At 53.2% G+C, this 26,287-nt stretch overlaps 1 protein-coding gene across 1 annotated transcript; it reads right to left on the bottom strand.

Moving 5' to 3' along the window:
- Positions 1-5,015: 5,015 nt before the first annotated feature.
- MCM3 (minichromosome maintenance complex component 3) lies at positions 5,016-16,350 on the bottom strand. Its single transcript, XM_075086581.1, has 17 exons — positions 16,130-16,350; positions 15,767-15,879; positions 14,476-14,684; positions 14,054-14,184; positions 13,127-13,365; positions 12,622-12,730; positions 11,704-11,857; positions 11,035-11,166; positions 10,397-10,605; positions 9,696-9,870; positions 9,391-9,517; positions 8,911-9,061; positions 8,622-8,762; positions 8,294-8,400; positions 7,244-7,326; positions 6,789-6,864; positions 5,016-6,547 (listed from the first exon to the last, which is right to left on the bottom strand). Exons 1-17 carry the CDS (start codon positions 16,208-16,210, stop codon positions 6,349-6,351), a joined length of 2,436 nt encoding a protein of 811 aa, XP_074942682.1. The 5' UTR covers positions 16,211-16,350; the 3' UTR covers positions 5,016-6,348.
- Between the last annotated feature and the right edge of the window lie 9,937 nt (positions 16,351-26,287).

The raw sequence follows: 26,287 nt of genomic DNA, 5'->3' as shown, positions 1-26,287 counted from the left end.
CCAAGGAAAAAAAGCTTATTTCTTTCTCCTTTGAAACTAGCATGTCTTTTAGACTCTACAGCATTTTATACATCCCAATTGTCATGGTTTCAGCTGGGATAGAGTTAATTTTCTTCACTCTAGCTGGTATAGTGCTGTGCTTTGAAATTAGCAGGGAAAAAAAAATCCTGTTGAGATAACACACAGATGTTTAGGCTGTTGCTGGGTAGCGCTTATACTAGTCAAGGACATGTCCAGCCTCCCATGCTCTGCTGGGTGCACAAGAAGCTGGGAGGGGAGGGGGCACAGCTAAGAGAGCGGATTCAAACTGACCAAAGGGATATTCCATATCATGTAACGTCATGCCCGGTATGCTACCTGGGAGGGGCTGGCCGGGGGAGGGGGGGAGCAATCGCGGCTCGGGGACGGGCAGCGTCGGTCAGCGGGTGGTGAGCGGCTGTATCGTTCGTGTTTCTGCGTTTTTTTTCCTGTTTTCCCTTTCCTTCCTTTTCCCTTTTATTATATTAACATTATTGTCATTATTATCATAATCATTTATCATCATCATTTTACTGTAATCATTAAACTGTGCTTATCTCAACCCACAAGTTCTTTTGCTCGTCCGATTCTCTTCCCCATCCCACAGGGGTGGGGGTGGTGAGCGAGCGGCTGCGTGGTGTTCAGTTGCCAGCTGAGGCTGAACCACGACAGTCTATTTTTGGCGCCCAACGTGGGGCACGAAGGGTTTGAGATAATAACAGTTGCTGGTCACAGCATTGATTCATCTGCTCGCAGTATTAGTTTGTCCAGTCTTTACCATGCTGATTGTAAAGTACATGTTAAAACTTGCTGTTGGTTTTGTCAGTTTGCTGTGCTCTGCAGTGATTAGACATATGTCCTAACTTTACAGATGTCGTGCTCTTTGGCCCAGGTGTCTATGAGGTCTAACCCATCAACCATCGACCAATACTAGCACGGGCTGATTCTCTGATTCAGCTGCAGTGCCTGTCGTCGGGGGTTGAGTGGCCACAGTGCTTGTTGCTTTCTTTTTCTTTGTCTTTTTAGATCCAGAGCCATTCTCTTCCCCTTGGGGGTACTGAATACTGTAGAACAGGGCTCAGTAGGCATGGGCCAGGCCCTAGGACGTTGCAGTGATTTCTGTCTCTCTGGAATTGCCAGGGTGACAACATACTTCCTCCAAATACTCTCCTAGTTTTTCAGGATTCTGCACTTGTTCAGGGGTGAAGTCCCAAAACTCTGGAGGTGCCCACCAGCCTAGGCATTTGCCCATACTATCCCACATACCCTGCCATCCATAGCTATCAAGCTTGGCACAGATCTCTGGATGATATTCTTAAATTGCTTATTAACCTCAGCTAAAACCAACACAATATGCCCAAGAAATACCAATAGTATTTCTTAACTACCCAAGGATGTTCAAGACACTGAAAAGTTGCTGTAATGAAGGAGGCACCCCAGAAGAAGGTAGCTAAGGTGCCATTCTGTACTTCCTGCACAAAAAACGTCTCAGAGGAGGAGGTATAACTCCTAGTTGTCTCCATGAGGTGGTACCCGAAGTACAGGAATGGTCTCTACGCAAAACCCAAACACCCAATAGAGCTCAAGGCCAGTGTTTTATTAGCAGATGTCCCCGGCAAAACATCACTAATCACTGCAGAGCACAGCAAACTACAAAACCCGACAGCAATCTTTAACATGGACAGCAAAAACAAGAGCATGGTGCAGATCGGATAAACTAATATTGAGAGCAGATGAGTCAGTGCTGTGACCAGCAACTGTTATTATCTCAGACACTTCCTGCCCCACGTTGGGCACCAAAAAGGACTGTCGTGGTTTAGCCCCAGTCAGGAACGAAGCATCACGCAGCCGCTCGGTCACTTCCCCACCCCAGTAGGATGGGGAGAGAATTGGAAGGGCAAAAGTAAGAAAACTCGTGGGTTGAGATAAGAACAATGTAATAATTAAAATAAAATGCTAATAGTAAAAATAATACATTGAAAAGGAAAATAACAAGGTGGGGGGAAATCCCAGACAAACAAACAAGTGATGCAACAGCTCACCACCCACTGACCAACGTTGCTGCTCCCCAAGCTGCGACCACTGCTCCCCCCGGCCAGCTCCCACACTCAATATACTGGGCATGACGTCATATGGTATGGAATATCCCTTTGGCCAGTTTGGATCAGCTCTCTTGGCTGTGCCCCCTCCCCTCCCATCTCCTTGTGCACATGGCAGAGCCTGGGAAGCTGGAAAAGTCCTTGACTAGTACAAGCACTGCCCAGCAACAACTAAACATCAGTGTGTTATCAACATCAGTTTCATACTAAATCCAAGCACTGCACCAGCTACAGTGAAGAAAATTAACTCTATCCCAGCTAAAACCATGGCATTCAAGGGTACATTTCTTTGATCTGAGCACAGCCCATATGGGCCAAAGAGCAGCTAAACTAAGAGTTGCTTTCCTAGGCATTCCCAGCCTTTGTGGTGCTTCTGCCTCACAAACCTCCATCCACTGCCTCCCATTTCCTAAGCCACTAAGTTACAAGCTCTATTTGCACAGACCTGTCCCTGCCCCCTCGCACAACAGGGATTTGCACTTGCATTCAGGGGGACCTGAACTGCATGCTGGAAGACCTGGTGGCTGACAGCCAGCTGCCCTACTCACCATCCACAGTTCCCATACTAACCGCCCCACAAGCTATGGACGATCCACAGACCCACCAGCCAAGTCAGCTTCTCTCCAAGTGTCAGGGATATGCTTGTCCCTTGTCAGCAAAGACCACTTTCCCAAGGGTCTGAGCAATTGCAAAGGATATACTGAGGTGGCCACCAGCACACGGGGGAGATAGATAGCTACATCATAGAATCATTAAGGTTGGAAAAGACCTCTAGCTTCATCAAGTCTAACCATCAACCCAACACGACCATGTCTCCTAAACCATGGCCCCAAGTGCCATGTCTACACATTTTTTTAACACCTCCAGAGATGGTGACACCCCCACCTCTCTGGGCAGCCTCTTCCAATGCCTGACCACTCTGTCAGTAAAGACATTTTCCCTAATATCCAACCTAAACCTCCCCTGACGCAGCTTGAGGCCGTTTCCTCTTGTCCTGTCACTGGTGACTTGGGAGCAGAGACCAGCCCCCCCCTCACTCCAGCCCCTCTCAGGCAGCTGCAGAGAGCGAGAAGGGCTCCCCTCAGCCCCCTCTTCTCCGGGATAAACCCCCCCAGCCCCCTCAGCCGCCCCCCAGCACACTTGTGCTCCAGACCCTGCCCCAGCCCCGCTGCCCTTCTCTGGACACGCTCCAGCCCCTCCAGGCCCTCCTTGTCCCGAGGGGCCCAAACCTGAGCCCAGCATTCGAGGTGGGGCCTCCCCAGGGCCGAGCACAGGGGCCCCATCCCTGCCCGGCTCCTGCTGGCCACACCACTGCTGACACAAGCCCGGGGGCTGGTGGCCTCCTTGGCCACCTGGGCACTGCTGGCTCATGCCCAGCCGGCTGTCAGCCAGCACCCCCAGGGCCTTCTCCGCCGGGCACTTCCCAGCCCCTCTGCCCCAGGCCTGGGGCGTTGCCTGTGGTTGGTGTGACCCAAGGGCAGGGCCTGGCACTTGGCCTTGTTGAACCTCATACAGCTGGCCTTGGCCCATCGATCCAGCCTGCCCAGGTCCCTCTGCAGAGCCTCCCTGCCCTCGAGCAGATCAACACTCCCACCCAACCTGGTGTCATCTGCAAACTTACTGAGGGCGCACTCGATCCCCTCATCCAGATCATTGATAAAGATATTAAACAAGACTGGCCCCAACACTGAGCCCTGGGGAACCCTGCTTGTGACCGGCCACCAACTGAATTTAGCCCTGCTCACCAACTCCATTCACATCCTACTATCCTAGGCTATAGGATAGTAATATAAACTAGAGCTTTACCTACCCTGGAGCTCCTCCTGGTGTCTTGTCACGGAAAATACAGTATTAGCAACTCCCCAGCTGTAAGCACAGGGAAAACACAAAGGCCTCAGCAGATAGGAAAAAAGGGAGATGGCTCCAAAAAGCAAGTCTCACCAAATGCCCTCACTGCTCCCTGCTGTGACCTGTGAAGAGGAACAGCCTCCAAAAGTCAAAGACAGGTGGGGAGAGAGGAAGGAGATGACAGTATCCCCGATCCTCCAGCAAGGAGATGTCCGAGCTACAGAAATTAGCAGGGATCTTTTGGTAAGCACCCAGGCACATTGCCAGAAGAAAAAGGTTGTTTCCTTTGCCCAGGAATGAGTTGGTAAGGAAACACCACCTACATCTTGAAAAAGGCAGATAGGTACATCATCGCTGCTGCCCAGGGGCTTTGCAGCACGGAGCCACCACCGTGGTGGCCATGCAGGAGCAGAGCATGCTGGCTCAGCTTCCCTTCCAGCCCCACAAAGCTCAGGACCAGACCTGCATAATAAAACCACTGAGGCAGAACAACTCTGACCATCTGTGTGGTTAGCTCACCTTCACCAGTCTTTGCAGTTTTATGAGCCAGACGCTGGCCTGAGGTCACTCTGGACAAGTGCTATACAACCAACCAGAGACCTTTAGGAGGGTGCAAACATGCAAAATCCCCTCCAAAACTGAAAAATCTGATGTCACATCTGTGTTGGAGGAGGGCAGCTCAGAAATCAGGCTTTTATAATTCAACAGGTCTGTTTACAGAAGAAAAATGGGCATTCCCCCCTGCTCCTTCCCTGGGCAATGAGATGCTACCAGGTCTTAGCCACCAGGATGTGTTGCTCCAGGTGGGCAGAGGCCACACAGCTGCAGTGGGAGAGGCAGGAGCTGCCCACAGTTATTACCAGCCCAGTCCAGGGACATTTCTGCAAGTGCCTTGTCCACCGAGGCAAAGGGAAGGACATGTCCAACACCTTCCCTGAGCCCAAAGGAGTGGACAAACCTGAACGCTTTCCATAGCAGCTCTGGTCACCAGAAGACTGAAGAGCTGCATTCCCAGAATTGGGAACAGTTTAAATCAAAGTAAGCAGCAAGTCATGGGGAAAACAACATCTAGACATTTTTATTGTTCAAATCAATATTTATGGTACCCATAAACAAGCGCACATGAACCGTACAGGTGCCTGGAGATGGGCAGGGACAACAGCAGCCTGTGCCAATCAGGGTCTTCTCCAAAGCTTAACCTCAAACATGCCAACACCAGAAAAAAAACCCCACAACCCAAACCCCACAAACAAACCAAACCCAAACCCAATTAAAAACAAATCCCAAAGCTTCAGCAGCTCCAGGATCACAGGCAGCTGAGACTGGTGTGACAGCACACTCAACTTTTCTCCCAGCCCATGGGAGCTTGCTGGTTTCTAGGGTCAGCCTTCCTCCAAGAAGTGGTCACCTATGTGTTCCCAGAAAGCGAGACGGTTCAACAAATCCCCCCAGAGCAAGGGAAGGCTTTTACGGTTGCGGTAGCTTATGGTTACCTTCCACAGGAAGATCTGCAGCAGCTCAGCCAGCAGGACATACAGGGGATGCAGGATTCCAACTCCCCATAGCTTTCACCTTTTTTTGCTACAGAAGGTTTCCTCCCGTTTGTGGTGGCCCTGTTATGTTCAGACAAGCACAACCCCAGACTGAAGGCAGAAGCAGCTGGAGACCAAACCCACCTGCACCAGGGACATGTCCCCTGGGCAACTCCTCTGAGCATCCCAGGTCCTTCCCCACCCACCTGGGGCCACAACTCCCAGCAGGGCTGTGAAATCTAGAAATCAAGCTGACCCATGGGTGATGGAGCAGGTCGGACTATGCTTGTGCCTGCATCACCAGAAATGGTCCTGCACAAGGTGGGCAGGAAAAAAAAAGAGGCTGGTCACAGCCAACAGGACAGGCATTAGGCATGAGACAAGCAAATTTGGGCTACAGAATTAGGAAAAAAGGAGAAAAAACAAAGTGGGAGGGGGAATAAAAGCTTCACTACTAACAGTAGAGCTCCCATACTGCTTCTTACCACCACTGCTAGTGAATGTTGGATTCCTAAAATGCAGATTTTTTTATTCCAAGGCTGGAACTATTACCACCAAAACTAAAAACAATGCATGAAGAACATTGATAATTTGCACATAATTTTTTCCTTTCAGCTCCTTGCAGAAACAAACCCCTCTTCCTGAATACTCTAGTTTGGAGGCAGCAACAGTAAGAGAGCTTCCAGAGCTCCTGGCTTTTTTGGTGCCAGCAATGCACAGCGAGGAAGAACTGTAAAGTGCACAGACTTGAGCTCCTCAAAGTTCAGCTCAGCCAGGACAGAGTTGAAGGCAAATACGAACAACCTCCAGACTGAAAGTCCACCAGAACTTGGGCTCTTCTGCCCAGAGGCTCAGATTAAGAAGATAATGTCATCGGACACCATAATCTGGTTGTCATCTTGCATGTGGGCCAGCGCCACCTTCACTTCAGCCAGCGAGAAGGGCTCAGGGTTGTCACGGTTGATGGACTCCATCACATTCTTCAGACCCACAGACTGGGCATGGGAAGCTTTGAAGACCTCCAGAAGAGCAGCCTTGAACACTTTCAACCTGGTCAGGGAGGACAAGAAATCTCTCACCCTTAGCGACCACACACACAAGTCCTTCCCCTTCCTTCCCAGCCCAAGATCTCCTAGCCCTTCCCCATTTCAGAAGTGGCACCCAGCAGGAAAGCTGAAACCAGAGCTGGAAGGACGCACCACAGATGTGTCTCCAGCATCAGACAACAGCTTGGACCCCCAGGCTGGGGTGAGACACGCAGGAACAGACACCTCCTCCAGCCCCCACTCACCTTGGCTCAGCCAACTCCAGCTTCTTCGCTTCGCCAGCGGCTGAGGTCTCGGATGTCTTTGGAGTGTGTGCCTGGACTGGAGAAGAAGGAAGAGTTACCTTCAACCTACCTGGTGCCCACGCACCCAGAGCAAAAGCACTTGGCCTTAGGATGGGGTGGGAAATGCCAAACAGCGTCCCAACCTTGTGACTTCTGCAACAGCTTGGAAGTGGACAGGGAAAAAAACAAAACCCCAAAACCAACCAGCAATACCAACTCTCCTGTCCCACACAGCCCAACAGAGGGCTTAAAAATAAAATATTCATCTTGATTTGTGGGGCTGGTTGGTGCCACACCACACCAGGGATCCCAAGTGACCCCAAGGCATCACTGCTCCCCAGGGTGTGCAGACCCACCAAGGAAGAAGGCAGCAGCACCCTCAGGAGCCAGGTGCCACCAAAACCCCAGGGACTCACCCTCCGGCATCTCCTCCTCAGCATCACTGAAGTCATACGGGTCGTAGGAATCACCCTCGCCTCCTGTGCGTGCCTTCTTTCTCCTGGGTGAGGGAAGAAGAGGTCACCCTTGCTCCAGCCGAACCACAGACCTCCAGACGACCCCCCAGACCCTAGGCTCCTGGGAACATCTGGCCAAGACCATGCAGGGTACCTGCAGCTCACAGGTGAGCCACCCTCCAGCTACAAACCCCTGCCCATGGCACAGGACCCAAGCCAGCACCAGCCCTGAAGGTTGTCAAAGGATCCCAGAAGGGTTTGGGTCGAATCATCTAGTTCGACACCCCTGCCATGGGCAGGGTCATTTTTTGCTAGACCAGATTGCTCAAAGACCCGTCCAACCTGACCTTAAACGCTTCCAGTGACGGGGCATCTACCACTTCCCTGGGTAACCAATTCCAGTGTCCCACTTCCCTTACATCCAATCTAAACCTACCGTCCAGGTGGGGTCTCACCAGAGCAGAGTAGAGGGGCAGAATCACCTCCCTCAACCTGCTGGCCACGCTTCTTTTGATGCGGCCCAGGATACAATTAACTTTCCGGGCTGCGAGCACACATTGCCAGCTCAAATCCAGTTTTTCATCCCCCCAGTATTCCCCAAGTCCTTCTCCAGAGGGCTGCTCAACCCATTCATCCCCCAGTCTGTGCCGATACTGGGGAATCGCTCTGACACAGGCGATGGACCTTGCACTTGGCTTTGTTGAACTTCACAAGGTTTGCACAGGTATTAAATAGTATTGGTCGCAGCACAGATCCCTGAGGGACACCACTCATTACTGATCTCCATGTGGACACTGAGCCGTTGACTGCAGCTCTTTGGATGTGGCTATCCAGCCAGCTCCTTATCCATGAAATAACGATGTCCCTCTATTACAAATCGGGGGGGACACGATCCACTAAGTTCAGCAACACGTGGAGTGTTTCCCCAAGGCCAGCACTGCCTACCACAACCTCAGAAAAGGCTGGTGCCCCTTGCACGACATCGGCCCCCTCCATTGCTCCGGCTCCTACCTCCTCATCTTGCGCTCCTCCTGGGGCTGCGACTCCTCATCCTCCTCCTTCTCGGTCTCTGAGTCATCCTCTGCCTGCTTTCTGCGCTTCTTCTCCTTCTCCAGCACCTGGGTGGCAAGACAGGATGCACTCAGGTCCTTTTTCCACTCAAGCTGCTTTTCAGGGGCCAACACCGAGGGACCCAAGATCCCACTGCTGCCCCATCCCCACAGTGTCACCAGGAAAGGACCCCACCAGCAGCCATGGGGTACTCAAGCCTGCACCAAACCCACCCCCTTCGATGACTATTTTAAGAACTCCTGAGCACTGAGGGACACCTTCTCCCCACCTTTTTGAAGTAGGCAAACTGCACCAGCTCCAAAGCCGCCTCGGCGTCCTGCAGATCAACCGTCTTGTTCATCCTGGCCTTGGCATGGGCCGTGGAGAGGCGGATCAGGGTCTCCAGCGTACGGGCCGTGACTGGGGAGGTCTGGTGGGGAACAAAGAGAGGTGTCTCTGCGAGGCTGAACCCCACCAAAGCATCCCCCCAAGGGTGGAAAACACTTGTAAGGGGGAGGGGAGCCTGTGCCTCAGTTTCCCTCCTCCTGGCCTGAGAGGGAGCTGCTCCCAGGGCTCACCCTGGCGATGTCCGAGTTCATCTGGCTCTGGCTGCGCAGGCGGGAGTACTCCTCTGCTATGTAGCTTGCTGACTCCTGGGTCAAGACAGGCTTAATCATCTTTGCTACGTGGATGTACTTCTTCATGAACTCCATGCTGACGATCTTCTCCCTGCGGGGCATACGTACACACCCGTGTCCTCCAAGGTGGGGACGGGCAAAGGCTGTTTGCAGAAGTGGGCTTCCCACTTTTTACCGTTCACGGGTGTCCAGGCATGTGGGGAATTCAGCTTCAGGAGATGCTCCCCACCTGCCCAGCATAACAGATCAAGCCCAGAGCGAGGCTCCCTTGGCATCCTGCCCACATACCTCATCATGGATCACCTGGAGCAATGCTGGCACCAGCGATCAGCCACCGCCTGGATACTCAAGCCAAACCCATCAACTCCCAGGGTTTGAAACCCCCAGAGAGCTCCAGGGGACATGGAATGGGGGACTCACTTGCGGCGGTTGGGCCCATGCAGGAGGTCATCATGTTTCTCATACACTTGGAGCTCCTGTTCCTCCTCCTGCACAAAGTCAGGGTCCTCTGTAGCCAGGATCTCCACGGCACTGCCCAGGGGCATGGCTGGAGAAGGGAGGGTCACAGAGAACAGGCTTTTAGCCTTTTGCAGCATTGCTGGAGCAACTTCCAACAGCAGCTCTCAAAGCTAGGGATGCTGAACCCAATGAGCTGTCACCAAGAGGTGACACCCCACCAAGGAAGGACAGGACCGAGCAACAAGGCACAATTACAAGCAGCTTACCGTCCCCATCCTGCTCGTTGGGGTTGCGGTAGCGGTGCATGCGCAGAACGTGGTCCGAGATATCCCTGTCCTGCTCAGGATCCATCTGGTCCAGCACAATGAAGAGCAGGTCGAAGCGGGAAAGCAAGGAGTCCTGCAGGCCAATGTTCTCCATGGGTGTCTTGTACTGGTCGTACTGCAAGAAGATGAGATAAGGGGTTACAGAAGACCCTTATGGGCCAGTCTTGCCTGCCAGGAAGGCTATGAGGACCTCCTCAGGCCAGGCCTTAGAGGACTGATGCCCAGGCAGCTGGACACCACGCTAAACCCAGCCCACTGCAGCAGTAAGGCCTCTTTTGCCCATCCTGGAAGGTGGGTGTAGCTCTCATTTGCAAGGAAAACATGTATTTTTTTGCAATCCCAGATTGGACACCAAGACTGAGGCTCGTTACCAGCATGAGGGTCCACTGGTCTGCCTCAAGACACCCAGGCAGAACCGAGCCAGGGTGAGAACGCCACGAGCCCCTCTCTCCTCCAGCAGGGCCACAAGCATCAACAGAGACCAAAGCAACCCGGTCTTCACGGCCCCATAGATCCTAGTCCCAGCAAGAACCCAGTCACTGGTTTGGGGGGACATTTCAGGTTTTACCAGCTGCCTCCTCCACCAAGACAGCTCCCAGCATCCCTCCCTACGGAGGGGACAGGCAAACACCGGCACTCACCCGGCCGTAGACGGGGTTGGCCGCCGCCAGGACGCTGCAGCGGGAGTTGAGGCGGGCATGGATGCCTGCCTTGGCGATGGTGACGCGGCCCTGCTCCATCACCTCGTGGATGGCCGTGCGGTCAATATCAGACATCTTGTCGAACTCATCAATGCATACCACCCCTCGGTCGGCCAACACCATGGCCCCTGCTTCCAGGCGCCGCTCACCTGCGATGGGGTGGGAGAATAGAAGAGGGTGAACCACAATTCAGCAGCCCCATGCATGTCCCTCCCTGCTGTCCCGGTCCACCACAGCACCATCCCTGGGACTAGCCTAAGCTTCAAAGAGCAGCAGCAACCTTCGGGGCTGCCCATCTCCTACCCAACTTGACAGCAGGAAGACACTTAGGATGAAGAGCAAGCCCATGAGGAAGACAAGATCCAGGCTGCTATTTGCCCTCACACAGGGTGTACCATGTAGAAGAGGAGAAGAGAAAATACCCCTAAACACCATCATTGCCATAAAGCATCTGGATGGAGCAAGTCCTGCAAGCGTCACTGCAGAACGAACAGCAGCTCTGGGTCTTGCAGAGTCCCTCCCAGGTGTTAACAAGCATCCCTCTTTCAGCTCCCACTGGGAACCACCCCAATCCTCACCAGTTTCTTGGTCCGTGGTGACAGCGGCAGTCAGGCCAACACCAGAGGAGCCTCTGCCGGTGGTGGGGATGGCGCGGGGTGCGGTGCTGAGCACGTACCGCAGCAGCTGAGATTTGGCGACTGAAGGGTCTCCTGAAGCAGAGAAGACTGCATTTAGTAATCACGCATCACCTGGATAACGTGTCCAGTTTGAGGCTCCTCAGTGGGGAAAGAAGGGTGGGTTTGTTGAGCCTTCAGAAAAGCAGGTGATCAGATGATCTCCTTGCCTTCCTCAACAACCCAGTGGGAAGAAATAGAGAAGATGGAGTCAAGAGTTTTGAAAGGGTAGATGGTGACAAGACCAGAGGCAATGGGGACAATTTGGAACACAGGAAATTCCAATTGGATAGTAGAAGAAATATCCTTGAGGGTGGTCAAAAACTGGAATAGAGGCCCACAGAGGTTGGGTGATCCCTTCCTTGGAGATGTTCAAAACCAACTGGACAAGTCCCAAAGCAACCTGACCTACCAGTGACACTGGCTCAGCCCTGCGCACAAGCTTGGGCCAGAGGCATCCAGAGGTCCTGTCTAACCTCAATTACTCTGGGAAATTAAGTCCAGGAAAATAGTCCTTCATCTCACTCCCCTGACACCACCAATCGAAGGTGCCTCTGCCCAGTCTTTCCACACCTATCAGCAAGATGTTGATGTCTCCTCGGATGCGGCTCCCGTTCTCCAGGACCTTCTCCACCCCTCCGAGCAGCATGCAGAGAAGGGCCTTCTTGATGTACTCGTGCCCATGGATGCTGGGAGCCAGGGATCTTGCCAGCTGGTCAAAGATATCCTAAGGCAGAAGAGGTAAAGCACGGCCTGTCAGATGGACTGCAGCAAATAAGAACACGGAGCAATACTCCACAAGTCCATTTCCGCACAGAAAAGGAGCTTATTCCTATCACAGAACCACACGGATGAAAATTATTTAGGGAGGAAAAGACCATTTGCCAGAGTTTTCTTTCAATGGGGTTCTGAAGTTCTAGACCATCCTGACTGTCATGGGCACCCAAGCAAGCGCTGGAAGCAGCAGCCCCTGGGAGAGCAAGGCTTTCTCCTCTCCACGCTATGAAGCAAAGGTCTGAGCAAGGCCAGGCTGGGGCAGACTTCTATATCTCATTCAGGTTTGGGGTTTCAAGAGGAAAGAGGGAGGTGTTTCTCCTGCAGAGGAAGTTCTCTGGCAACCAGCTGGCAGGGTGAGGACACATACGACACGGACAGATCTCTGTCGTGACAGCTATGCACAGCAGAGCTGCCAGCAGGTAGGACAGATACTCTGCTAGCAGTACAGAAGCAGCAACAAAAACCCCAGGACCTGATCAAAACCTAAGCAGAAAACTCAAAGAAAGTGAGTGGACAATCCAGCAGTGTTGCCAAAAGGGTTGAAAAGTTACTTGCAACCCAACAAGACACTTCCTTAGCCACATGCCTTAAAGGCTCTAGGTGAAGCCTCACACTCAGACACAAGCTGCTTTCTTAATTAATTTAATTTATTAAAACTAATTTATTAAATTAATTTTTAAGAAAAAAAAATATATTAAAAAAATACTTAAATACCTTGGAGCGACTCTTGCTGAATCTCTTGATCTTGGCCACATCAGCAGCAGAGTAGAGAGGCCGGACGTCTTTGCTCATCTGCTTCACGTGGCAGGCAATGAGGATAGTCCTGGAGAAGGGACAGAGCCATGATCAGGTCTCCGAACCCCACAGAGCCTATGGGTCGCAGCAAGAACGCAGCAGAAATGTGCACAGGGTCATCATTTGCTCTAGGAAGTCCCAGAGGAGGCAGGAAAGCTTCAAGAGCTGTAGCCTCCTCTATCTGACCGCCCTGGGACACCAGTGGAGCATCTTTAAGAGCATCCAACCCCCTCTGTGCACAGCTGGAGCTCGCAGCCACGCACTGATGCTAAGGAGCAAGGTGCAAACCACTTCCAAGGGATTTAAGCCAATGTTTGTCCCAGCTATGTGATGGCCACCTGCCTGCCCTAGGTCTCATCTTCCAAATATGTGACCTGACTTAAAAAAGGTGGGAGGACTGAAGTCAAGACAAAAGAAGGCTCACCTGAAAGTCCCTGAAGTGTAACCCCCTTTCTTTCCTGGCAGGCAGCGGTATGTCCCCACCACCTGGATGCGGTCCCCAGGCTTCACCTTGTCCACCAGATCATCATCCAGAATGACATCCACCGAACGTGGCAGCTGCCCCGCCGGTGCCTTCTCGGGCATCTCCTGGATGGTGATGGTCTGATGGTCCTTGTAGACAGAGAGGCCAAACTCTGTCTCCAGGGGGTTATTCTCTTCATCCTAGAGGAGGAACCCCAAGAAGAACACTAGCGCCTTTTTTCAGGAACACAGGGAGAAGAGGTGAGTCAGCTGAGCAGTGGGAAGACAGGCTGCATCACCCAACGTACACAAGACTGACAGAAAGAGTTGCTTTATCAGGGCTGCCAGAGGCTGGGGTTCATCAGCTCCACAACCCCACCCAAGTCTAAAGCTACCAACACCCACCACCGCTGGTACATCAGGTCTCTCCAAGCCCTGTCCCTACACCAGGCGGTGGTGACACACCACCCATGCAGCAGGCTGTGTGCCCAATGGGGACAAAGCTCAGGTCAACCTTCCTGCATTCCCAAATACAGGGCAAACCCTCTACCCAAGGATGCATACACCCTCCAGGACAGCACGGGCATGGCCACCCTGACCTGGGTCCCAAGAGCAACAAGACTGGCTGACAACCCCACAGCAGAACCAAGATGATAACTAACATCTGAACTAGCAGGTCTGGCAGCCTCATGTCCAACAGAGGTTTTCTTCACATGTTCCTAGTAGCTCTCCGGGGCTGTCACACGTGCCATGTGTCCCCTCTCCACCCCATGGGCTATGCTGGCAGAGGGAGAAGGGATACACAGGGATTCGAGACCCTGGGCTCAGAGCTGGCACATCCTTCCCAGAGGAACCTGCTGATGCTTCCCCCAAGGCCACTTCACCTCACCTTTGTAGGGTAGACAGAGCTGGATGGGAAAGCATCCAGGGAGGTCATGTCCGTGTATCGGCGCTCAATAGTCTTCTTGGTAGCTGGGCAATAATGGACGCTCCGGACGATCTTTGGACGAACCAGAGAGCCTGGGGTTGGAAGAAACAGGAGTTAGGGGCAGGGGCGTCCCACCCACCCACCAGCAGACCATCCCCAACAGGATCTCCACCGCTACAGTGCGCCGCTTGGGACACAACCCACTGTCAGCCGTGGCCAGGTTTCGCTGAGCTCAAAGACCATCCCAACGCTCAAGACCTTCTGCCAAGCTCCTTGTCCCCTCTGCCCAGGTTGCCAGGACGTACCACGGCTCCTGGCGGACTCCAGCCCCTCCGCAGCAAACACCCGGACCCACCACCCCTGAAGCCTTCCCCCAGTCTCACATTTCGTCACAATGCCCTCCACACAGACAATGCAGCTGAGGAAACAGGCTGTCAGCGTCCGCGGTGAGACGTGCTTGGAGCCGAAGCTGCCCTCCAGGCCGATGTAGAAGTCCTCGTACTGCTTGGCATAGACGGCATCGACGGAAGCGACAAAATCCTTCAGGGCGCGCTGGAAGGCGATCAGCTCCTCAAAGGCGTTGCTCAAAAGCCTGCAGGTGTGGGACGTGATGATGCAGGCCGATCAGCGTCCCCTTCTGCCTTCCTCCTCAACACCCACCCATGCCTCCATGTGCTCTGCAAGTTTACTAGGAGCAAGAGGTAAAAAAACCCCGAAGCCCATCATAGGTCTGTCAGGTCCACTGCCACCAACAGCCTATGGAGCCGAACGAACCCAACAGCATCTGGAAAGCCTCACGCATCCCAGAGTAGATTGGCAAGCCTGGTCCAAAATACCCCCAAGCATCCTAAAAAAGATGATTTTTGGGGGTGCATGAAAAGGAGCGAGGCCAGCAGGGAGAGGGAGGTTCTCCTCCCCCTCTGCTCTGCCCCAGTGAGGCCACAGCTGCGGGGCTGCGGCCAGTTCTGGGCCCCCCAGTGCAAGAAGGGCAGGGAACTGCTGGAGCAAGGCCAGGGGAGAGCTGCCAAGGGGATCAGGGGCTGGAGCATCTCCCTTGTGAGGAAAGGCTGAGAGACCTGGGTCTGCTCAGCCTGGAGAAGAGAAGGCTGAGGGGGGATCTCATCAGTGCTTATAAATATCTGAAGGGCGGGTGTCAGGAGGATGGGGCCGGGCTCTTTTCAGTGGTGCCCAACGCCAGGCCAAGGGGCCACGGGCACAAGCTGGAACACGGGAAGCTCCACCTGAACATGAGGACAAACCCCTTCCCTGTGCGGGTGCCAGAGCAGGGGCACAGGCTGCCCAGAGAGGCTGTGGGGTCCCTTCCCTGGAGACATTCACCCCCCGCCTGGACGCGGCCCTGTGCCCCTGCTCTGGGGGTGCCTGCTCCAGCAGGGGGTGGGACGGGATGAGCTCCAGAGGGCCCTTCCAGCCCCCACCAGTCTGGGATTCTGTGATTTGTATCGTGTGATCAGCCCCAGCTTGCTGCAACAGGTTTTTGCCAAATCACAGCTATGCAAGCTTGGAAGGGATGGGTGTCACGGAGGGAGAGAATAGGTCCCCCTTCTACACTGGGGACAAGGTTTGGCCCTTCCTTGCCACAAAGGACGTACAAAACCTCTGAAATCCCGCCTGGGGCACGGTGCCGAAGGCGAAGCCCTGCCGCCCCGCACCAACCGGTTGGCTCTCTTCTCGTTCTTCCGCCGCAGGTCGTTGATGCTGACGAGGAGGCGGTACTGGTTGTCGCTGATCATGTCCCGGACCTTGCTGTGGTAAATCCCTTGATCCTCCTGAAAGAAAGGGGGGGAGGGGGGGCACGACCAAAAAACAAATCAAATAAACAACTCGCTTTGCCCGATCGCCTCTCTGAGACACCCCCCAGCCCGGGAGCTGATCCCCGCAGAGCTCGGCTCCCTGTAGCCCCACGGACCAAGCGCGGGGGAGGGGGACAAGGCGCACCCCCACCCCCGGGTGCATGGGGGGGGGGGTGGGGGGGTGCACCAACCGCGTCCCCCAGAGTAGCCCCGCTCCCGGTCTCACCTCATCGTCCAAGAAATCGAGGTAGTCGCGCTGCGCCTCCCGCAGCTCCGCGTCCTCCAGCCCGGCCGCCGGGGCCGCCATGCTGCCGGCGGCTGGGGTAGGCGGGGGGGCGCGTGGATCCTGGCGCGGCTGCGAGGGGAAAGGCGGGGGGAGCCGCGGGAGACCGGCCCGGCCCCGGCAGCGCCTGCGATCGGCCCCGGCAGCGCCTGCGATCCGACCCTTCCCCCGCCCCGCCCGGAGCTGCCGCGCTGCCGCTTGGCGCCAAAACCGGACGCCTTTCCCGCCACGCGGCCTGAGTCCCGCCTTCCCCCCCCCGCCCCGCGGCGCTTCTCATTGGTCGGCACCGCCCCGCGCCAGCCAATGGGGCAGAGAGAGAGTTCGCGGGTGTGACGCGCAGGAGTTGCAGCCTATCAGAGGGCGGAGGGGCGGGGCGGAGGCGGGGCGGGGGGCGGTCCCGGCCCCCCTCCCAACCCCGGCGCTCCTGGAAACCACAAAAAACCAAACCCACTTTTTATTTTTTACTTGCATTTTGGTGAACTCCCGTTTCCGGGTGTTTTTTCCCCAGAACAACCAGGCCGGGAGTCCTTTTCCCTTTCAGACGGCGGGTGAAGCCCTCCCGGCCCGGCCCCAGCCCAGGACGTGGGGGCTGAAGGCGCAGAAGCGACATCCCGCGGTTTTTGCAATAAAAAGGATGATTTTGGATGTGTCTTCCGAGAGGTGTGGCAGGCGGAAAGCGGAGCGTGCCGCTCCTCCTTAAAAATATGTTCGTCGTCCTGAAAAATCTTTCTCTAAATTCTGTTTCAAAACAGCAAAAATAATAAAAACGAGGAAAAAAATTGTTTTTAAAATTTAAAAAATAGAATTAAGTTTTATTTTTTAAAATGGAAATTGAAAATTAAACTTATACATTAAAAATACATTTAAAAACAAAAATAGAAACATAAAAAACCATTAAAAGCTAGGCCAAATAATTGCGGTTTTTTAATTTTAAAAAATAAAATAATTAATTTTTAATATTTAACATTAAAATTTAAAATTTAAAACTTACATCTTAAAAATAAAAAGCTAGACAAAAACTTGTTTTTTAAATTTAAAAAATTAAAACTAATTTTTAAATTTTAAAATTTACATTTTTAAGCATTAAACATTAAAATTAAAATTTTTAATTTAAAAATCACATTTCAAAAATAAAAATAGAAAAATAAAAAGCTAGACAAAAATTTGTTTTTAACATTAAAATAGTAAAACTAATTTTTTCATTTTAAAATTTAAATTTTTAAACGTTAAAAATCAAAATTTTAAATTAAATAATTGCATTTCAAGAATAAAAATAGAAAAAAGCTAGACAAAAAAATTTAACATTAAAATATTAAAACTAATTTTTTTTATTTTAAAATTTGAAATTTTAAACGTTAAAAATCAACATTTTAAATTAAATAATTGCATTTCAAGAATAAAAATAGAAAAAGCTAGACAAAAAAAATTAACATTAAAATATTAAAACTAATTTTTTTTCATTTTAAAATTTGAAATTTTAAACGTTAAAAATCAACATTTTAAATTTAAAAAATTGCATTTCAAAAAGAAACACGGGAAAACCGCCCGGCTGGGCAAAGCCGGTGCCCTCGGGAGGCCCGGGCGCGCCCCGGGCGCTGCCGCAGCTGCAGCCCGTCACCCAGCGCGCGCCCCCGGGTCCCGCCGGCGCGCGGGCACGCGGCTGGGCGCGAGCCGGGCCCAGCCCCTGCCCCGGCTCCGCCCCCCGGCTCCGCCCCCCGCCTGCGGCACCGGCGGGGAGGCGCTGCGGGACGCTCGGGGGCGGCGCAGCCCCGCGCCTCTGCCCCGGCTCTCGCTGCCCGGCGCCGAAGTCGGAGCTGAGATTTGCCGCCCCGGCGCGCCCCGATGCGCTGCTGCGTGCGGCGGGTGGCGGCAGTGAAGGACCGGGTGCCTGGGGGCTGCTTGCTCTCCTTTCGTTTTGTTATTTTTCGGGGTTTTATCTTTTCTTTTTTCCCCCCTTCTTTTTTCTTCCCCCCATTTTTTCCCCCCTTTCTTTTTCCCCCCTTCCTTTTTCACCCCTTTCTTTCCCCCCTTCCTTTTTCCCCCTTCCTTTTTCCCCCTTCCTTTTTCCCCTTTCCTTTTTCCCCTTTCCTTTTTCCCCTCTTCCTTTTTCCCCTCTTCCTTTTCCCCCCTTCCTTTTCCCCCCTTCCTTTTCCCCCCTTCCTTTTTCCCCCTTCCTTCCTTTTTCCCCCCTTTCTTTTCCCCCCTTCCTTTTTCCCCCTTTCTTTTTCCCCCTTTCTTTTCCCCCCCTTCCTTTTTCCCCCCTTTCTTTTCCCCCCTTCCATTTTCCCCCTTTCTTTTTCCCCCCTTCCTTCTTCCCCCCTTCCTTTTTCCCCCCTTCCTTTTTCCCCCCTTCCTTTTTCCCCCCTTTCTTTTTCCCCCTTTCTTTTTCCCCCTTTCTTTTTCCCCCTTCCTTTTTCCCCCTTCCTTTTTCCCCCTTCCTTTTTCCCCTTCCTTTTTCCCCCTTCCTTTTTCCCCCTTCCTTTTTCCCCCTTCCTTCCCCCCTCCTTTCTTTTTCCCCACTTCCTTCTTCCCCCCTTCCTTTTCCCCAGCTTCCTTTCCCCCCAACTTTCTTTTTATTTCCCCTTTCTTTTTATTTCCCCTTCTTTGTTTTTGTTTGCATTTTTTTTTCCTTTTTGCCATCTCCTAGGTAGTTCTGCTAGCTCCAGAGCTGCCCTCCACACTCACAACACGCTCCCTGCCTCCACGCACACACTCAGCAGCCCCCACTTCCCTTCACATGCTTCTCAAACCCACCCCCTTCACCTGATTTTTTTTTAAGATTTCTCGTTTTCCTCGCAGCTGGCTGGAGTGGGGGGGCAGCAGGAGGAGAAGCGAATGGAGGAACCTTTGGTGTGCCCCTGCCACGCTCACTGGGGCACTGCGAGGTATTTAGGCAGGGACGTCAGCTCTGAGGGTATAAACGGGCTGGAGGCATCAGTCTGCGTAAGTCCCCGAAGGAAATATAATATACTGGTATTATTTAATATCTTCATCAATGACACAGTCAGTGGGATCAAGGGCACCCTCAGCAAGCCTGCAGGTGACACCAAGCTGGGTGGTGCAGTCGACACACCAGAAGGACGGGATGACATCCGGAGAGACCTGGACAAGCTGGAGGGGTGGGCCTGGGAGAACCTCAGGAGGGTCAACAAGGCCCAGTGCAGGGTCCTGCACCTGGGTTGGGGCAGCCCCCGGGATCAGCACAGGCTGGGGGGTGGAGGGATGGGGAGCAGCCCTGCCCAGAAGGACTTGGGGGTGCTGGGGGGTGAAAGGCTGGACAGGAGCCGGCAACGTGCGCTCGCAGCCCAGACCCCCAGCCGTGCCCCGGGCTGCATCCCCAGCAGCGCGGGCAGCCGGGCGAGGGAGGGGGTCCTGCCCCCCTGCCCCGCTCTGTGAGACCCCCCTGCAGCGCCGCCTCCAGCTCGGGGCTCCTCAGCACGGGACAGACACGGGGCTGTTGGAGCGGGGCCAGAGGGGGCACAGAAATGCTCCGAGGGCTGGAGCCCCCCTGCTGCGAGGCCGGGCTGGGAGAGCTGGGGTTGTGCAGCCGGGGAAGGGGAGGCTGCGGGGAGACCTTATTGCGGCCTTTCGGGGCTTGAAGGGGGGCTGTAGGAAGGGTGGGGGCAGCCTCTTTAGCAAGGCCTGTTGTGACAGGACAGGGTGACGGTTTTAAACTAAAAGAGGGCAGATTCAGACTAGAGAGAAGGAAGGAATTGTTCACGCTGAGGGTGGTGAAAGCCTGGCCCAGGTTGCCCCGAGAGGTGGTCGATGCCCCATCCCTGGGAACACTCAAGGTCAGGCAGGACGGGGCTCTGAGCAACCTGCTCTGGTTGAAGATGTCCCTGCTCATGGCAGGGGGTTGGACTGGATGGCCTCTAAAGGTCCCTTCCAACCCAAACCATTCTGTGATTCGATGATTCTATATCCTATATCAGATGTTAGAACCCAACAGGAAATTTTGCCTCTGAGACAGGTTTTCTCCCTCTGCAGTAGACAGACTATTAAATCCAGCATCGAACACAGTCTCCATGCTTTACTGCAGGTAAAATATAGATGGAAAATTAAAATACGGATGCAAAGCAGCCCGTGAGGACAGCTGGCAGTGCACAGGGTGGAATTCAGACACGTGTATCTAGATCACACACAGATCTCGGCTACATTTAGGTGGTCAGGATGAATCCCAGCCCATCCAGGCGTTGTAAATCACTGCCGTGCTCCTCCTGCCGAAGACAGCGAGTTCTGTGTGAAGAAAGATGGCAGGGACCCGTCGCTCCTGACCGCAAGGTAACGAGAGCTAGGGATAAAAATAGCTGCCCGTTGTTATTTGTGCCAGTGCCCTATAGCAACCGCTGCCATGCTGAGGCTCTTGCCTGAATAATTAATTGGAGCAGGTCAGGCCAGGGAGGGCGAGGGGATGGAGAGAGATGGAGAATGCCAGGATAAGAGAGGCAAGGCGGACGCCTTCCCTGCCTTTTGGGGCTCCCTCGGAGGATGCCCAGGATCTCCAGGGATTCACTTCCCTGCCACATCCCAGCGGTTATGGGCGGAGGGTGCAGCACAGGCTCACAGAGGTGTTTGGCACCTCCTAACCGCTGGAAAAAAACAGGAATTAAGCACCTAAACACGGGGAGGGCCAGGGAGCTCGCAGAGGAACCGAAGAATCGCAGGTGGGTGCAGGAGTAATTTCCTTGGGTGAGTTGCACACGAGGGGCGCTGGCCACAACAGCAGGGTGCATTTTCTCCTCCCTTCCTCACATCTCTCTGCTTCGGCGTCCGCACGTTCTCTCGGTTTCTGAGATCCCTCCCAGGCTCTGGGTTTATTTTTTTCCCCCCTTAGTTCAACTAAAAGTCAATTTTCAAGCCACAACTCAATTCTCAAGTTGCCATCTCTGAGCTTTCCTGTCCGCTGAGCAACCTTGTCTCCCCCATGGAGGGCAGAGGAGAGGCTGGTGGCTCATTCACAGCTCCAAAAAAAGGTGGGGGAGTACCCCAAATTCGACGGAGCGTCACTTCATAATCAAGCAACACATTGGAGTTGAGGTTTCAAATACATTTGTAATAAAATGGAAGGGTAATCACACGGAATTAAACGTTTTGAATGAAAAAATTCACTTTTTATAATCGAAACAATGTGGAGAAGGGAGACCACCTACACGATGATTTTGTGAGGGTAAATTTTAAGTTTTCCAAGGGATAAGAGGGGTTTGTCCTCGCTGGTGACTCCTGCAGCTGCGCCTGCAGGAGCTGAACCCCAACCAGAGAATTCACCCGCCCGCCAGGAGCGTCGTCCTGACTCCCACCGCTTCAGGACCACCTGCGGAAGACACATCATTTCATGCCGAAGGAACCATTCTTAATCCTCTAATCTGACCTTTTCCCTAACAGAGGCTGGAGAATTTTGCCCGATCGCATCTGCACCCACCTCAGGCATTTCTGACGTCATTTTCTTGAAGTATTTGCTATTCCCACGCACTCTAGTAAATCTTTAAACTGATCTAGCTCTTTTTTTTTGCTAGTCCCGGGCAAGAAAAACATGGCAAACAACTATCAGTGAATATCAATGGAATTTCTTTACTTAAATGCATGGGGAGCTGCAGGTATTTCACCAGGAGAGGACAGCGAAGTGGGTAAGAAGTTAAGACTCTGCCCTTCAGCATGTTGGGATGGATCGTCGCCCCCTTCTCGCTTCCCAGAGCAGGAGCCTGGCTCACATGGAGCTGCTTTCCCTCCTAGATGCAGGTAGCACGGCGCCGGGAGCACAAAGTCTTGCTGCGGCCCTGCTTCTGATGTACAGCTACCCCAGATCCCATGGGTGATTTATTCTCTTCTCCTACTGTGCGGAAGAAAAATACAGCAATTAATAAACCAAAACAAACGCACGTGGGGCTGTGCCTCCGGGCACAATGAAAAATGAATTCCCCCGGTAAATGAAACTGGAGGAGCGGTTGAATCAACAAAGCTGCGGAGAGCAAGGCCAAGAGTGTGTCTGCGTAATGTGGCAACTCGACCACGTTTCCAGGGAAGTCTGAAGGGCCCAGATATAGTTGGCCTGAGGTTTGCTGTTGCTATTTCGGTCTGCTCATCTGCTCTCATGAGTTCTGGACGTTGCTAAAGGCAGTGACAGCTGGTTCCTTCCCCTCCCCCCCCCCCCCCAATTTTCTCCACCCCCAAGCCTGGAAGTCACCCCTCTGCGTGCAAAGCATCGTCATCTCTGCATCAATCCACTGTTTGCTTGAGCAAGTGATGTCCAGCTTCGGAAGGTGGGAAGCTGCAGCAATTTGTGTAAGCTACATTAGCAATCGTCATCTGACTGCCACGATGGGCTCTCCGCTCCGTGCAAACCACAAAGAGGCAGGAAAGTCCTGACCCCAAATTGCCACATACCCCTTGTGCAAGACAGGGGGAGCAGCTGAAGGTGGCAAAATTAACCGTATCGAGTGCTTCCCTCTGCAGCGGCCAGACTTGGTAAGCCAGGGCTTTTAGGGTTGGGTTTTTTTCTGAATTATTAGTTAAAGAAAGCGTATAAGCAGAATTCAAAACACTCGCAAGGAATCCATGTAACCATCACCCTGCGACTTGCCGGCATGTGTTATTACAGCGGAAGATAAAAGAAACCCCCATATAGGAGTTGTGGATCACAAAGAAATTTCCCTCCTGAGCCCTGTTAACTGGAGATTTTGTTTCGAAGCCAGAAGGTTTCTATCCTCTCCAAAACTATCAATTTTTTCGCCATCCTTAGTATTACGCAGCTGCACAATCTTGTCTAAGTCCTGCCAACCTGTGAGCATCCTCTCCAGTGGAAAGGAGTGCAGAAAATGCCTCTTTTACCCAGTTACGATAACAACAGGTCAGTGTTCCTTATTAGAGGCAAATACAGGGAAAAGGTAACTCATCCTGCTTTCTGTATCCTGTTTGGTGTTTTGAATATCACAGTTGTCTCTGGAGCAAAGCTGCAACCTTCCTCCTGAGCAGCACAGTGTGGACATGGTGTGTTTGGATGCATCTTGGTGAAGAGTGGCCCCAATCCCCAAAACAAGTTCCTCTTTACGGTGATAATTCAAAGCACCCAAAATAACAGAACGACCCATTTGAAGCCTGCAGGAATAAGGTCTGTGTTGCGTGACAGGGAGAGCGTGTGTGGCCAGCAGGGTGAGGGAGGGGGTCCTGCCCCCCTGCCCCGCTCTGTGAGACCCCCCTGCAGCGCCGCCTCCAGCTCGGGGCTCCTCAGCACGGGACAGACACGGGGCTGTTGGAGCGGGGCCAGAGGGGGCACAGAAATGCTCCGAGGGCTGGAGCCCCCCTGCTGCGAGGCCAGGCTGGGAGAGCTGGGGTTGTGCAGCCGGGGAAGGGGAGGCTGCGGGGAGACCTTATTGCGGCCTTTCGGGGCTTGAAGGGGGGCTGTAGGAAGGGTGGGGGCAGCCTCTTTAGCAAGGCCTGTTGTGACAGGACAGGGGGTGACGGTTTTAAACTAAAGGAGGGGAGATTTAGACTGGATATAAGGAAAAAAAAAATTCCCAATGAGGGTGGTGAAAGCCTGGCCCAGGTTGCCCCGAGAGGCGGTCGATGCCCCATCCCTGGGAACACTCAAGGCCAGGCAGGACGGGGCTCTGAGCAACCTGATCTAGTTGAAGGTGTCCCTGCTCATGGCAGGGGGTTGGACTAGATGCCCTCTAAAGGTCCCTTCCAACCCAAACCATTCTGTGATTCTGTGACACTATAATGTATATTTAGGTGCGGAATTAAGCTGTGCAAGATATGTTTGAGGGCGCACAGCCTGCTTCATTGTATGAGGTGATTGTAAAGGGTAGGGAACCTGGTACAACCTAGTGTTAACTGCCTGCTGGGAACAATCTCCTGGGCAAACCCAACCACACCTGGGTCACGCCTTGAAGGGAACTGGGTGATTAATTTCAGGGTGTAAAGTGTGAAAGATAGGGAGTAACAGGGACTGCAGCACAGCACGGTGACTCTGAAATGAAGTACAGAGCATGGCTTGGCAGGTACAGCTCACCTGAGAGCAGGAGTCAGCGATCAAAAAGGTGTCACTGTGCAGCATCCACTAAGTTTGGCATGCGAAACAACCCATCAGCACCCACCCAGGAGAGGAGTTATCCCGCACAGAGCTGCCCTTTGCCTTTCTCAAGTCTGTTCCGGGGCATGCCATGAAGATAAATGCAGGAAAAACCTCTCTTCAGAGCAAACCAGAAGGGCAGGCGACCCAGCAGTGCTGCAATGTGCGTGTTGCAGCAGGGATGTCCCTCCCCACCATCCCCTTCTACTTGGGTTGTATTTGTCTTTCCCACCTCGCCGCCTGCCTTGCCGTGGCCATCACTAGCACTCAGCTGAGTGTTCCCACTTCTCCCACAAAAGCAATGATGGGAAGATGTGTTGAAGAGGAAAAGCCATGCCCTGACCTCCATCTCCCAGACACCGAGCATCCCTGAGGACCTGAGGCATGGAGGAGGGTGAGGAAGCAGTACTATGGGTTTTACAGGGGGAGATGTCTCAGAGGGGTGGAAAAGGAGTGCAAGATGTCACTCAGGGGGTTGGGAGATGATCATATCCCATCCACACCCCTGAGCGAGATAACAGGGGAAAATGGAGGTCCCATGCCCAGCTTCTTCACCCCGGAGGTTTCCCGATGTACAGGTCCCCACTGCGGGAGCGCTGGCTGTCCTGCGTGCTGGTGGATGGGTGCTGGGATGTGCCGGGGCTTCACCCAGGCTGGAGTGATCTTATCGGGGCCAGAAAGTCCCATTCCTGGCCTGCCTCTCCTGCGATCCTCTCCCTGCAGAACGAGCGGTCCTTCTGCTTCCCTCATAAACCCATGAAAAAGTAACAGTGCTGACAGGCTGGAGAAGTGAAACACGCATAAACAAGCTGACGCAGAGATGGGAGAGGGGAAACGGGTACTCCACACTCATAAATTAACCCACTCCTGGGGCTTTATGGCTGAACCAATTGCCGTGGTTTTGGCGCAGTTCGGACTAGGCTGTATAAGCTTTTCCCAGACATTTCCCAGGCTTAGTTCAAGGGCCCAGAGACCGCTCCTGAACAGCCATTTGGGTACAAATTCATCTTTTCTGGAGCCCAAAGATTTTGGTGCTGTTTTTACGGTCTAAACCTCGCTGCCCCGGTGGTTGGCTCAAGGCCATACTGTCTTTAGGCTGCAAATCCTAGGGAAAATCATCCTTTCCTCCATGCTTGCACGTCTGCAGCAACAAAATCAGGCATTTTGCCCCAAATGGGAGCCCAGGAACTGGGCAGTCAGCAGCAGCACTTTTATTTTTCCTCCTATTTCCCTCATTTTTACCTCTCCTATGGCCAACTTGGGGACAGCATAGAAACAGCTCTCAGGACTAGGAATTTTTTTGATACCACTGTCCTAACAGTCACAGCTGGCAACATTGAGCTCCGGCACTCAGCACCCACCGCTGTGCACAGCCCTCCCTGGCCTCTCTGCTGCATCGGGCAACTCCTCGGCTCAGAATCACACAATGTAGGGGCTGGAAGGGACCTCTGGAGGTCATCTGGTCGAAGCCCCCTGCTCAAGCAGGACCACTGAGAGCTGGCTGCCCAGGACCACGTCCAGATGGCTTTTGAAGATCACCAAGGATGGAGACTCCACAACTTCCCTGAGCAACCTGTCCCAGTGCTCGGTCACCCTCACAGTAAAAAGTGTTTCCTGATGTTCTGAGGAACCTCCTGTGTTTCAGTGTGTGCCCACGACCTCTGGTTCTCTCTTTTCCAGTTTGAAGGTATAATCTCCGTCCTTGAGATCTCTGTCCTTGGAGATCTTCAAAACCCATTTGAGCATGCTCCTGGGCAACTGGCTCTGGGTGGCCCTGTCTGAGTGGGGGTGGGGGTGGCCCAGGTCACCTCTGGAGGTCCCGTCCCACCCAACCGTGACTTTCTCTCCCTCCCCCGGTGTCTCCCCTTGAGCTCCTCGCTCCCCCTCAGCTGCTCCTCAGCCACCACCCGGAGTGACAGAGCGTGGGCGCGCCCGCGAGTTTAAACCCCACTTTTTCCCTAAACCCAGCTGAGGCTCGGCTCGCCTAGGCTCGGCTCAGCTCGGCTCGGCTCAGGCCGCGGGGGCCACCC

Source organism: Phalacrocorax aristotelis, chromosome 3 (genome assembly GCF_949628215.1).
Source record: "Phalacrocorax aristotelis chromosome 3, bGulAri2.1, whole genome shotgun sequence".
NCBI classification, from domain to species: Eukaryota; Metazoa; Chordata; class Aves; order Suliformes; family Phalacrocoracidae; genus Phalacrocorax; species Phalacrocorax aristotelis.
This window is presented reverse-complemented; position numbering and strand designations above follow the sequence as displayed.